Source organism: Apiospora phragmitis, assembly GCF_038363925.1.
Source record: "Apiospora phragmitis strain CBS 135458 chromosome Unknown utg000005l:1.0-4161743.0:1.0-4166827.0, whole genome shotgun sequence".
Lineage (NCBI taxonomy): Eukaryota > Fungi > Ascomycota > Sordariomycetes > Amphisphaeriales > Apiosporaceae > Apiospora > Apiospora phragmitis.
In genome coordinates this window covers 2,877,965-2,891,476 of record NW_027117403.1, presented here as the reverse complement: position 1 = coordinate 2,891,476, position 13,512 = coordinate 2,877,965, and the positions used below count along the sequence as shown (strand labels likewise).

At 52.1% G+C, this 13,512-nt stretch overlaps 6 protein-coding genes across 6 annotated transcripts; 1 reads left to right on the top strand and 5 right to left on the bottom strand.

Annotated features, from left to right (window-relative positions):
* Window positions 1-35: 35 nt before the first annotated feature.
* On the bottom strand, window positions 36-846 carry PG994_004889 (uncharacterized protein; the record flags this gene model as incomplete). The annotated part of the gene is made up of 2 exons (XM_066856298.1): window positions 36-615; window positions 731-846. The coding sequence occupies 2 exons, from the start codon at window positions 844-846 to the stop codon at window positions 36-38; spliced, it is 696 nt and encodes a 231-aa protein (XP_066718465.1).
* Window positions 847-1,618: 772 nt separating this feature from the next.
* Window positions 1,619-2,259, top strand: PG994_004888 (uncharacterized protein; the record flags this gene model as incomplete). The annotated part of the gene is made up of 3 exons (XM_066856297.1): window positions 1,619-1,938; window positions 1,996-2,009; window positions 2,195-2,259. The coding sequence occupies 3 exons, from the start codon at window positions 1,619-1,621 to the stop codon at window positions 2,257-2,259; spliced, it is 399 nt and encodes a 132-aa protein (XP_066718464.1).
* A 280-nt stretch (window positions 2,260-2,539) lies between these two features.
* Window positions 2,540-4,558, bottom strand: PG994_004887 (uncharacterized protein; the record flags this gene model as incomplete). The annotated part of the gene is made up of 5 exons (XM_066856296.1): window positions 2,540-3,513; window positions 3,998-4,159; window positions 4,214-4,246; window positions 4,305-4,461; window positions 4,523-4,558. 5 exons carry the CDS (start codon window positions 4,556-4,558, stop codon window positions 2,540-2,542), a joined length of 1,362 nt encoding a protein of 453 aa, XP_066718463.1.
* A 75-nt stretch (window positions 4,559-4,633) lies between these two features.
* On the bottom strand, window positions 4,634-5,451 carry PG994_004886 (uncharacterized protein; the record flags this gene model as incomplete). Its single annotated transcript, XM_066856295.1, has 2 exons — window positions 4,634-5,228; window positions 5,363-5,451. 2 exons carry the CDS (start codon window positions 5,449-5,451, stop codon window positions 4,634-4,636), a joined length of 684 nt encoding a protein of 227 aa, XP_066718462.1.
* Window positions 5,452-6,339: 888 nt separating this feature from the next.
* On the bottom strand, window positions 6,340-7,743 carry PG994_004885 (uncharacterized protein; the record flags this gene model as incomplete). The annotated part of the gene is made up of 6 exons (XM_066856294.1): window positions 6,340-6,500; window positions 6,554-6,727; window positions 6,849-7,046; window positions 7,113-7,147; window positions 7,414-7,624; window positions 7,692-7,743. The coding sequence occupies 6 exons, from the start codon at window positions 7,741-7,743 to the stop codon at window positions 6,340-6,342; spliced, it is 831 nt and encodes a 276-aa protein (XP_066718461.1).
* Window positions 7,744-10,399: 2,656 nt separating this feature from the next.
* Window positions 10,400-12,055, bottom strand: PG994_004884 (allantoate permease of the major facilitator superfamily; the record flags this gene model as incomplete). Its single annotated transcript, XM_066856293.1, is given in 5 exon segments — window positions 10,400-10,811; window positions 10,847-11,495; window positions 11,515-11,635; window positions 11,665-11,847; window positions 11,870-12,055. Coding segments are annotated over 5 exon segments (1,551 nt in total), but the record flags the coding sequence as incomplete, so codon positions are not given.
* Between the last annotated feature and the right edge of the window lie 1,457 nt (window positions 12,056-13,512).

The window sequence follows — 13,512 nt, the reverse complement described above, 5'->3', positions numbered from 1 at the left end:
TGTAAAACAAATGGCAGAAATGTCTTGTATATATGTCACGATACCCATAGTGTACCATCAACCCGTTTGCGACTCCTTTCTACACCAAAGTGCGGAGGGCAGCCACCCCCTATCGCACAAGAATCGGTGCCAGTTGGTTGTCCCATCGCTCGATACTTCCAACGACCAGTATAAAGCATTGGAGCACTATCATACACAGTGCGACAGGATGAGCCTATGGAAGCTACGTTTCCCAATGGGCGGACTTCGAGGCTTGTCCACCACGCTCCCCTTGTCAACTTCTCCCCGACCGCGTCCAGCGCTATGTAGATGCCCTGCCTGACCTCTTCGGTCTGGTCGTCGCATCCCATTTTCCGCAGGCAAGCTTCGAGGTCAGCGTCAGCCTGGGCGTCGATGGTGCGGTGATCGGCCAAGCCGTACCGCGTCTTCAGCAGATCGATCAGCGCCGTCGCCGCCTCCACAACCTGCGCCGGGGACTGCCGCTCGTCGCTGCGCGCCAGCAGCGCGCGCGTGTCGTAGAAGGAAATGGCGTCGTCCGGGTGCTCCGGGTAGGAACGGGCCAGGTCGGCTTCCGCGACGCCGTCCAGCAGCCTCCAACCCTCCTCGTACCGGTCGCTCCGGGCGCAGGCCTAAGCCCGGCAGTCGTACGTCGCGAAGAAGTTGTATCGCTTCTCCATGACTTGCATGGTCTCTTTCAATGTCAGCCAATCCATTGCGCGCATATAGATACGCGATGACATCTCGGTGGGCCTGGAACTGAAATGGCTTGGCATATTCCTTTCTGCCCACGGTCTGCGACGACGTCATGGACACTGGCAGGTTGTCCCGTTCTGTATCATCATTCATAGTTGTTCATGTCATCTTTTTGGAGGACATTCCAATACGGCGAGACTGCCCTTCTATCAGGGAGGGGTTGGCCTTGGCTCATGGTCCCGAGCATATGGTACCTGCGGTTGAACGTATGAATACATGGTTGGTCGATCTGGACTGCATCCCATCCAGAAATAATTACTTCGATGCTACGGTTACCCATTGACTTAATCCTGCCGCTTGATGTTGCTCTTCTCGCCACATCTCTGTGGGTGCCAATAAGTGTCCTTTCATCGGCAACGATTAACGAATTCCAATACGAACGAGCATGTAATATGCAATATTTTATTGCCGCGTGATATTGCATCCGTTTCAGAGTTTGCCTCTTCTGGTTCCCTATTCGTGCTCTTCTTGTAACTTCAATCCAATGCCAAGAGAGCACACCAGATCGAACAACCACAACCAACAGGCTACCCCCGAGCATATACAAGGTACAAACTAACTCATACCGTCCGTGGACTACATGAACTCAAAAATAGACCATCGTATCCGATGCTTTAGGTTATCTGTAAAGCCAAGCCAACTACCTTTTGTAACTCCCATGGACCGATACAAGCTTGATGATAGCCTCTACCGTAGCGGAGAATGCGCTCATTCTATCCATACTTATTTATGTATATGTGCCAATACCACTAGGGAGTAAAACAGACAGACTGCTTGAGCAACAAAAACAGGATCCACAACCTGGTACTGGTTCTCCTCTTTCTTCATCGACATATTCAAATCCAGACACAGGCCTATGAGAGTCATGTTTTCTTCCGAGAGGATTCGCAGTATCCGCGATCTGTTCCGCACCGCAGATCAACGAGTCACAGCTCGTGGAAGCTGCAGCGAGAAGGTCGAGAAGGCCGCCTCGTCTCAATGCAGCTTGTGCGAAAAGTACAGCTGCGGCGACAGCGAAAGCTCTATGACGAAGCCCCGGAAACCTCGCTGGCACACCATGTTACCACCATATCGTTTTGTACTCAGACTGAAGCAAGACCGAGATAGCGCCAAGACTATCCGAGCGACGACTCGCGAGTGTCCGGGATCCCGGTGCAAGGTGAGGATAGAGAGGAACGGTGGCTGGTATGTTTTTCAAGTCATATCTCGTGAGTGCTGTACTTAATACTGACCGTTTCTCAGTCCACAGATGAAATGTAAGTAAGGGCGGCATTCATTGCCCACGTTGTTGTTGTCCAACGCAGTCAATCATTCTCGAGCCTTATCAACTGGAAGCACCGCTAATTTTGTTGATCTAACGGCAGGTGTCTCATGCCAATACGAGTTCTGCTGGAAGTGCTATGTCTCATGGAATGATTCCTCGCACTGGACTTGCGAGTAGCTAAAACAGCAGTTCACCGACGTGGCCCAAAGGCAGGAAAGAGCTTCCGTTATGCATCCCCTTAGCCTGACAGACTGCTTGCCGTCCTCTACTTCTGAATACGAAAGTAAAGAGCAATGGGGACCGGTAATGAAAGAAAGCCTACGGTCGAATATTGTGATCCATGAGCCCCGTCGGTTCACAGCCTGTGTGGAAAGTTTTGTAAGGGGACCCAAACTTGGCGATTTACTACATTCTCAAACTGAAGACAGACTTAAAAGGAAATCGTGTTGTTCACAAAGATAAGAAAATAATAAAAAGCCTCAATGCTGTATTCTCATGCCCAATGTCTACTTACCTGAATTATCAGTCTGAGAATATCCTCGTTATGGAATCCATGTATCCGTCCCAGCTGAACTGCGCTTGTACCGGCCGGATGGGCAGTGAGAGGTTATCAGATGAATATCCCTGAAGCAAACGCTTCTCCTCATCACTCATTGTACCGTGGAAATTGCGTCGGACATCCAGAGCCGTTTGCCTCATTGCGTCTCGTAGACTCACATCACAGCCAGAATCGACGAGCGCCCGCAACAGCATCGTGATGTCGCCAACACGTTCGGCTGCCCTGTGAAGCGCCGTCTGTCCAAGGTGGTCAACCGCATTCACCTCGACTCCCGCCTCGATCAGGCAGCGCAGGACCGCGCCCGATGATACAAGAGACGAGTAGGCCGCGTGATGCAAAAAGGTCCGCTTCTTTTTGTCTCGAAAAGCAGCGTCGGCCCCGCGCGAGAGCAGAAGCTTGCAGGGGTCCGCTGCTTCGTTTCGGGGACTGCACACGGCGTGCAGCAGCGGCGGCCCATCGAAATCGTGAAGGTCGACGCTTGCACCATGGTCGAGAAGGAGCGAGGCTGCTACATGGTTCGCGCTCGCGGCTGCGAAGTGAAGCGGCGTGGAGCCAGATTGTGTTCTTGCGTCAAGCCCGGGATTCTTCTCTAGCAACTGCCGTAGGGTCGCAGAACACTCGGGTTTGCCTTTCGAGCCACCCTCCGGTTTCATGTTAGCTACTATGTGCAGCGGAGTGACCCCAGAACTGTCCGGAATGTCAACATTGGCTCCAGAATCGACTAGCAACTGGGCCAGCTTGAAATAACCCCTCCTGAAGCATATCAGAGTCGCAGCTCTGCCATCAGGGTCCTGAGCATTGACGTTGGCACCGTGATGGAGAAGAGCTTTGACCAGGCGAGTGCTGGCCTCTTCACTCTGCGATACTGTAGCGATCAAAGGTGCTGAGTGCAGAGTGCTTCCCGAATCATCCGGATCTGCACCCTCGGCAAGGCATTCTTCGACGCACGAAGTTAAGTGATTCTTGCAAAGGAAATACAGCTGACTCTGTGCATCACCTTCGACCATTTTCCCAAGTAGCCCGCTTGTCTGCATCCTGTTATAAAGCTCGATTGTGCTGGTGCCTCTGTTCACCGCCTCTCTGGCGAACAAGATGATAGCAAAACGACAGTAGTCCCTCAGTCAGTAGAGATCATGGCCACTGGTCATGATACTCAACAAGATCCATACAGCCCTTGAGCAAGACAATATAGCTGGGGCCGATGGGCGAAGCAGCTAAGCTTGAGTCAAGAAGCCCAAGGCCGGGTCCGTCCCGAAAGAACTCACGGACCCGTCTCGCGGATGAACTGGACCGTCTCCGAGTGGATTTTCCCGAGCCCGGTATGCCTATGATATCATGTTAGTTAGAACTTTGGGTTGAACGCGTCACTCGCAAGCCATGGATGGGAAAGGTAAAAACGGCATGGTATGATGGATGCCCACCTTTCACCCAAAGAAGTCCATGGTCAGCCTTGACGTTCTGACGTGAAGACCAATTCTGATACTCGATCGATGTTTGACACCATTCGCAGGTATTGGCTAGTGCATCATGAATGTTCTGCTGTCGTTGTATCATTGCAGGCAACGAAAGTGTTGCCAGGGAATCTGGAAAAACTGTTAGTAACTAGCGGTATTCTTCTACCCGATTTGACTCCATACATTTCTCCTGGTCTGTTAGGCTAGGAGTAGTACCTAAAGATAGGTAGTCAGCACAATGAAACATTATCAGGTAGATAGATGGATAAATTACAACTCAATGACTTCACGATCGTCTTCAATTCTCCACCAACCTTCACGTAGTTCGGATCATCCGCACCCCGGAAACGAGCCATATCTCTATGATTGGCCTGTATCGTCTCTGCACGTTCCCGGGGATCGTCCAAGGATGAAGATGTATCGGGGACAACCTGTGATTAGGACATGGCATGAGTCTGTGATTGGACAAGAACGAGGTAAGGGGGTACGAACCTTTTCGTCCAGTATTCCGAAATTCACACCAGTCATTGGACCAGTCATTGGCTGGCTCTCTTGGAATGTCTTTACTTTGAAGCCATACGTCCTCCATTGCTGGAGAAACGATCATCTGGAAAGCTCCAGCTCTGGTGAATCAATTCCCAAGACACGGATGATGGTAGAGTTGCTGTCGACACGCATCAGACCTGCGGCGATTTTCCTCGTCAACTCCCCAATCTTAGCAAACTCGGAGCTTCCGCGATGTGGCGTCCCCATGAACACAACAGCCTTGGTCGACTCAACTATGTCACGCAGTCCACGCTCCTCAGAATATTGGGACCTATGCAGGACTTCCTTGACAAGCAAACCCCCGAGAGAATGGGCCACGAAGACAATGGGTCTCCCAGCCCGTCTTTGTCGTTCCAAGGCGTACAGCAAGCTCTTCGCGTGGCTGAACAGGTTCGACTTGTTGGCAGCTGTGTATCCTTTGGTTACTACTGAGTCATAGCCCCAGACCTGGATCCGGGCTGTGGGGCAGTCGACCGGTAGTAGGTCACGCGGCCAATACACAGCTTTGCTGCCGGTCTGCACACCAGTCAGCGTTTCAGGCGATGATACACTCCTCTTGCCACGGATCGTGTCAGCTATTGCTCCCTTCAGGCTCCATCGATCCCGTTTCCTTCTGTGGCTCTCCGCATTTGGCGACGTATGTCTCGGCTGGCTGATGCAGAGTTGACAGTATGAGAGGTCCAGGTCTTTTCGGGATGGCCCTGTAGGCCATGGACAAGGACGATGCTGGGCGGCAGTTAGCCAGTGGGAAGACCAAAGATTGTCAGCATTGGTTTGACAGCTTACTCGACAATAGGATCAACGCCAGCAGGCTCATGAAGAACTGTGAATCCCGTGTCTTGCACCACGGCTGGAATGGGGCTTTCGGTGGGCATGGTGCGTTCGCGTTGGTGTGTTCGTACCGTCAAGGTGACAGTTGCAGATATCAGGCTGAAGATAACGATACCTATAACGGCCCCCAACACTAGTGCTTACCCCCTCACCTTGGTGTAACCCTTAACTAACGTGGACACAGAAACAGGGTAAGCGCCAAGGGATGATTCTTTTCCTGATGAAGTGAAGATGCGGCAAGACTGGCGGCGAAACATATGTTAAGCGTGTACGGTGTTCTCATGTCTACAGGATCTGGGGATCACGGCTTTCACAATCCAGGAGAAGTCGGCCAGTCGAGCTGTCTGGTAGTCTTTACACAACAAGGCCGCTCAGCATTGCAGGGGTAGGAGGGGTCTACTTCTTGGCGCGTCATCGCTGCAGATCTACAACGCATCGAACCGCGACAAGAGACAGGGATAAGAAGAGAATCGAAAAGATTAACGAGTGTGTTATGTTCTTTACCCAATCTTTTTCCGGTCGGAGTTAAACCATATAGGGGGGTATGTTATAAACATATGGAATAAGGAAGGCTAATACACCAACCGTATCGACCGTAATTATAACAACCCGACCGTAGATTAGCCATAACGCCTGGACCCTGGAAATGGAAGGTGTTCTGCATAAATGCGGCACACAATTTCATTTTAGTGATATAGTTTCTCCACGATCTCAACAGTAGATTGGCCTCGAGTTTGAACTTGCTATATAGATCTAGTTGTAGATATCTTCGTCATCGGGGACTCCTCGTAGCGGACTCCTCTGCCTTACCGGGCTCCTTGGGCCGTCCGGACTCCTGGGCCTTCTTCCGTCCTCCATGCTAGGCGCTTGAGTTGATTCCTCCTACTCTCTTCTTCTTTTTCCCTACCCCTTTTTCGGATTCATGATATCCTTCATGTTTCCTTCCTCGCGCAGTCGTCGACGAGGTTTTGTTTGTTGTGTTTGCCGCTGTTGACTCTGCCGCTTTCATAGCAGCCAGTTTCGCCGGCGGTGTTAGCTTTTGTTCGTTGTGCTCTTTCTTCTGGCCGCTTTTCGAAGGGATTCTTGACTATTTCTTTGCTGGTTTATTTTCTTTAGATGTATTTTCTTCCGCCTTTCCACTCGCACCTTTCTGGGCTTCCTCGATGGCGCTTATAATTTGCACCTCCAACGCCAGCTGCCTGAACTCTTGCCTCTGGCCACCTTCCAAGAGCTGTATCATTCGGCTGTCTGTGGAGTCCGGAAGGGGTGCGAAATGGTTCTTCATGGCGGCCTCGATCTCGGCTTGGATGATCTCGACGCCTGGAGACAGTTTGCCATAATAAAACTATCGGACGCTTTCCTTATTCGTCATAACAAGAGAGTGCCGAAGCCCCCCCGGAATCGCCGCCGGATTAGTCAATGATTGCGTGGTGCAGCTCACGACCTCGCAGGTGACAATGCGACCCGAATTGAAACGGGATTCGAACGCCGAGCTCTTTTAGAACGAGGTCTCCGCCTTGTTCAAAGTCTCCAAACGTGACAAGTCCAGCGAGACCGTGCTTTAGGTCAGTGACGTCGCGGTGTTCCTCGGTCAAGGGGTCGACCAACTGCGTGAGGAAGGAGTGCGGGTTTTGTTCGTCTGTGAGAAAAGAATGCGTAAGCGTCGTGTGCAGGTGAATTAGGATGTCTTAAGAGAGCGCAATACCTTCTACACTGGACATTTGGAGATCCGGAGGGAAGCTATTGCATGGTAACGCATTCTCCGTGTGGACTTGGATCCCACCGGGACAGAATTTTCGCAATTGCTTTGTGGCCAATCCGTATAAGCCGGCCATGAAGGGAAATGGAGGGACGATAGCAGCGTTGATGTTTTCTGTCAGTCAAGGTTCTGCGAAGATGGTGAAGGGTGGGTCGTCGAGGGACAGCAGCAGAGTGGATGGATCAGAGGATGTTGTATTCGTGTTGAAGACCGATATCCAAAATTCTGGGTGTTGAGAAACAATTACCTTCGAAGTTTGGGGAACTCATCCTGCCATGCGGAGATGCTACCCGGTACTGCATTCGTGTTGGTACCGGGGCCGTGTGCAGCTTGCGAGAACTTCTGAAAGTTCAGATTGGCCAAGCCCGAAGCGATCTTCTCCGTATGAAGCCCGTAGTGCTCCACGCCACATACTGCTCGGTGAAGCTCTTGTTCCGGGCAGTTTGGAGAACGTGGATCTCTGCTGTGATTTTATATAAGGTGATGGTCGATTGTTGTCCCATGTCGGATCGGGTCGGTGCTCACATAAGGGTATCGCCATGCAAATGACCTCGCAGTGATCGCTGTCGGTCTCCATGCCGTGGTCGCCATACGATCAAGAAGGGAAGGTTCTAAGGGAGGAGCCTTTGGGTCGCATTCATGATGACACCTGCGATCAATTCGTGGTTCTTGTCCCGCAGAATCACAAGGTCCTTCCCAGTTATCCAGTCGCACAGCTCAGCTGCCTCGATGTCGAGGAAGGTAGTCGTTGTGCTTGTTTTCGTCGTCTTCCAGGCTTGATTTCCGCATCGGGTCATTCTCCGCATTCTTGCCTTCGATGTCTCCTCAGAGGTTATGTCTTCTCTTTGGGTCGTTTCGCGTCTGGAACAGTCGTCCATGGACTGTTGCTTTTAGCAGTGACCATATGTCTCGCTGTCACCCCCTCAACTTCCCATTTGTATTGAGGAACCGGTGCTACCCTTCCGGCTGCTTTTTGTCTTGAAACAGGATCTTTGCAATAACGTGAATATATTCGTTTCGCTCGAGCTTTTCCAGGCGAGCTCGTCTCTTAGATTCCGATTGGATGTGTTCCGTTCGAGTCCTAATGAGATGTGTTTGGCTCGAGCCCGCGTGCTATAGCCCTTTGGTTCAATACCCTTGGCATCAAACATATGGTAGGTATGTTCGTTTGTGGGCTTTGGATCCATTGAGTACGAAATTCTCTAGAATCGCGTCATAGGAGTCCTTGTGTTGTTTGTAATCTTAAGCTATTTGCCCAAGTGAGTTGACATCGACTCTCCATTTCAGTTCCAGTGTTAAGGAGTTGCTGAATAATGGCGTTTTGGCCCTCAACATTGTGGGCCAAGAACGGTTCGACCGTAACGGCTTTGCCCTCCACATGGCCTAACGTTCGAGGTCCATTCGTAAAGATCCACTCGAAATGCTTCTTCTAAGTTAATGAAGGGGCTTGGAGGTTCATGATCATGTCCAGGGCAATCGTGAGCTTGGCCTTCTGTGTAGCGCTTCCCGAGCCATGGGTGGTCGACAATGCTCGCTCGTGTGCCTTCTCCAACGACAAGAATATCGACTCTGACTTCAGCCGTCGAGAGAGGAGCTGACTGGTTCATCTCCAGGGCGACTTATCCGGACGCCCGAGCTGACACCAGAACGTTTATCTGCCAGGCTGGTGGCACTTAGGATAATACCACTGGGGACCGGCTTCACCGTCGCTGTCGTCAGAAGGAGCCAGGAACATCTCAGCAGTGGACTCGGCAGGCGGGCCGATGGGTCTCCGAGGCAAGGTGTCGATGGCGCTGGGTAGACCGGAGGAACCTCAAGTGGGCATGCTCGGACCGACAACAGTAGGGGGCGTAGAGGGAAGACTATTGAAGTGGCCCGGGACAGCGGTAGTGGCAGAATCGAAGGCAGGATCGAAAGCAGGACCGTAGGCAGGAGCGGAGGCATATGCCAAGTCGGCATTAGGACGAGGTGAGGAAGCGACGACGGTGGATGCCTCTCTCCAGATTCAGTTCTTGATAAAGAGATGAGAGTGTGTGAAAATATGAAGAATTCATTGCGCATTTATATATTGTTGAGAATCATGAACGAGAATTGGTGAAGATATATTTCCACGTGTGAAGTTGATCGTTTCGTTAATCGGGACACCTATTCAGGATGCGTTAGACTTTTTTCATCTTATAGCGAGGCTTATAAAATAGATCACTATATTTGCTTTAGGTACGAAACATTCACTCTTAGGTGTTTGTTCTTCCTATTGATAGGCAATCTACACAACACTAGAGCGTTTCCTTATTAATTCACATGCCTCTGACTCCCTAACCACGTTTGCCCTATGCTAATCCAACTACACTGTGTGGAAAGCAGGTGTATAACACAGCAATATTTACATCGTAACCTCCGGGACTGCCCATAACACAGGAATTACCTGTACGCTCATAGTGCAATCAGCTCACATACACAACTAGCAGCTTCTTGCATAAGAGCACCCAGCATGATTCTGAAGAAAAATCAACACATGGTAATGAGTAAGTGGTCGCCATGAGTTCCAATGACAATACAGTTGTATTTGGCATCCAATAGGGCTGGCCAAAACTCGCTTGAGAGGTAAGTAAGAAACCGAAGTCGCTGATTCGGAGGCGCTGCGTCCCCCTATTTGTGCTGTTGACCACGTCACTAAACACGCATAATTCCAAAGAAGTAATTCCCCTGGACATCAGGAACCCAAACTCCATATGTACATGAGACTGGCCGTTGCCGATGTAACTGTGGGTAAGACAACTCAAACTCTGGTATAACGATATTGCATAGTCAAGCAATCATCAAGCCCATAGTCAAAGAGTGTCCCAGTGCAAACTTTCTGCAATATTGCTCATTCGGCGCCATGAGTCTTCCCAAAACTTTGGCAGGTCATGGTAAGTCCGTATCTGAGCGCCCGTCTTGGGACAATGTCGTGCAAGGGCAAGTACGAGAAGCTTTGGAATTCTGAGGGCAGAAAGCCTTCGTGAGCGATAATCTTGTTGAACGGAAGAGTCCCGAGCACGATTTGGGACATGGGAGTAAACTCACCTACTTCGAGATGTCCAGTACAGACTGAAATGTCTTACATACCCGTACTTTGGGTCCCTGACTGTTTGGTTGCCATTGCACTACCTATCATCCGACAAAAGCGCATCATCACTCTAAACAGTCGGACAGATACATGGAGATAACTATATTGTAACCTGATCATTCAGCTAGAGAGGGTAGATGAAGAACTTGTTCTCCAAATCAGTCAAGTCCAAGACCGCAATATCAACCTTGACCCTGACCAGAGCACCAGACTCATCCACCTGCTCGACAAACCCACCATCCCTCTCGTCCTCGCTCAGGGTCGCGTTCCACTCCATCCTCTCCTTGTTCTGCCTCTCCAGGATGAACCGGATAAGCCAGAGGATAGCCGGGGTCCCGACCCAGCTGACAACGATCATGGAGGCCCAGGCACCGTAGAACCGCGGGCCCTGCGAGGGGACCCAGATCTGTGGGGACACCAAGTTGCCGACGCTGTAGCCCACCATGAACATGACGTTGCGCGTCAGCTTCTTGGTGTAGCCCGCGGCCGTCGACGTCGTCCAGCCCAGGGCGATAATGTACGTGATGTCGTACACGCTGGCCGCGAGGATGAGGTACGCCAATTCTCCCACTCGATGGCCATCATGCCGATGCCGCCCGCGACGGCGGGCAGGCACCACACCGTCCCGTGCAGCGCAAGGTTGCGGGGGAACCGCCGCAGCAGCAAGGTCGCGATGACGCAGCACGCGACCCCGAGGTCGCCCCCGGCTGCCGCGGCTAGAGTGGAGCCGAGGGGGTCGATGCCGATCGAGGTGGTGATGAGGTTCTTCTGGCCGTAGTTGAGGTTGTTCGCGTACATAAGCGTGAAGGACTGCAGGGCGAACAGCCAGGACACAGGGTCCTTCAAGGTCTCGACGAACTGCTCCCGCTTGAACCGCTTCTGCTCGATGGAGCTCTGCATCGAGGCGTGCATGCGCCGGACTACCTGGACCTTCTCCTCGAGCGAGAGCCAGCGGGCCTCGGCCCGGTTGGCCGGGTAGTCGCGCCAGACCCAGCCGGCCAGCAGCAGCGTGGCGCCGCCGGTGACGACGTGCAGCAGCTTCCAGGGCAGGACGGCGGTGCTCGTCGACCACAGCAGGCCGTACGAGACGAGGCCCGTGACGATGGGGGCGGCCTGGCAGGTGGTCCACAGGACGGGCTGCAGGAAGGACTGCTCGTGACGGTTGGAGAACATGCCGATGGTGATCTCCATGGCCGGCACGATGACGGCCTCGGCGGCGCCTAGGGCCAGGCGCATCACGATGAGGCCCCTCGTAGCGCACGGCGACGCAGTGCAGGAGGATAACGACGGCCCAGGAGGAGATGATGGCGGCGACGAATTTGCTGAAGGGGAGGCGCTGCATCAAATAGTGACCCGGCCACTGGAAAGTCAGATAGCCTATACAGCTACGTTAGCATCCATTGCTGTTCGCGGATAAGACCCCATAGCAACCCCCAGGGGGCCATCTATCATGACATGCGTACCGACGTAAAACATGGTGCTCAGGTTGTTATACTGAGCAGGCGTGACCCCAGTCTCCTTGAATAACCCAAGAATGGCGGCATATCCCAGCGTTGAGACGGTCGGTTTGCACTAGTAAAAGAGGTCATCGTACGAAGAGCATAATATTGATTGCCGACAACAGGATCATGAGGCGAAGGTAGAGCTTCCTTCGTAACTTCTTTTCCGCTTCTGGGGTTAGGGGTCCGAAATCGTCGCCATGGCCCTCCAAGAGGCGGAGAGTGGCATCAGCATACTTCTCAGTGACAGTCCGCCCCTTTTCCGGGCTCGCAGCCCGAGGCTCTCAGCCCGAGGCTCTTTCTCGGATCCCATCCTTTCGCAGTTGCGGTAGGAAAGATACAGTCCCAACTGGTGACCGAAACGCTTCTTTTATCGTGGTATATAGCAAAAGTGTGTGCCCAGGCGTGATTATTATACGAAGGATGGAGTTTATGGACATGGTCGCCAAGATAAGGGATCTTCTCCTGTGCAAACCTCGTCATCGTTGCCAAATAGAAGGCAACATCGAGAATCACATCATGAGCTACTGACAGCGTGAAGACTTCCTAGATGATACGAACCCGGTCCTACGCGATACGTGAAGCTGAGGATGCTACTCGCGCCATGGCGGTCAGCAATCACGCAATGCAAGGGTTGCTGTTAGATAACCGGTGCCGCGGACTTTGCCGTGTATGATGTCTACTTGAGTGGACTAAAACTGCAACACACCCGGCAGTATGTCCTTGCTGACAGTAATATTTCCAAAACTTCCTTTACTTTTAAGGCAGGAATATGAACGGGCCAATCGTCGCGTTGTATTCTGGGCATTTGATCTGGAAGAGTCCGGTAGTTTTGACAGCGGCGGCACAGGCAGGCCTTTAGCGGGCCGGCATCCCAAATCCAAGCCCCTAAAACCGACACCAACTGTGCAATTGACTATTCCATATTCTTTTCACGTCGCAATCTTCTATTGTGAAAAATCGTCCAATGTCCATCTCCGGTCGAACGGAACGACGCACCTGCGCAATCGGGACGAAACTCAATACAACCCTATCGTAGCATTTGTTCAGAGCATAAACCCCTGAGCCTGTGACCAGCTAAAAATAGCGCGAACCTTATTTTCCAGCCCGCCGCACGTTCTTGGCCACCCTTCACGGCCAATCGGATTCGCTGAATAGAATGAGAGCTGATGAGGTTGGAGCGCGCGACAGCTGCAACGTGGTGCAACGTGGTTCCTTCGGCTTCGAGATCGGCCTGCAGTGCTCATCGTGAATGTTCCCTACTACACCTCGGATGATCTCGAGACTGCCACTGATCAATCGTATGCCACACATCAATGGAAGAGTTGGAAAGCTCTAGGCCAGAGGACCAGACCAACCTTGCGCATGTGATTCCGTGACGTGTGGTGACTAAGTACGGTGTAGTTACGATGATGATCACCGGAGCAATATTCCCTCCCTGCTCTCATCCAAGACCCAGTCTGTGCGGACATGGTTAAGTGCTTGAAACAGCTCAAATGGCGATCCCAGTAACAAGCCACGGGATGAGGCTCTAAGGCTACGTTTCCTCGCGTCAGCTGGCTGAAGCTTATTGGCGGCGACAGCCGGCGGGCTCAGCCGATAAGCTAAGCTGGCTTTTTCCGTCCATCAGCCCGCTAGTTGTCCGAATCCAGCTGTGCGTTTTATGACAGCTGATGCTGAATCCCTTTCGGTGATATCGCCGACGTCACCACGGTCTCTTCCGTGCTGCTGTCGAAAT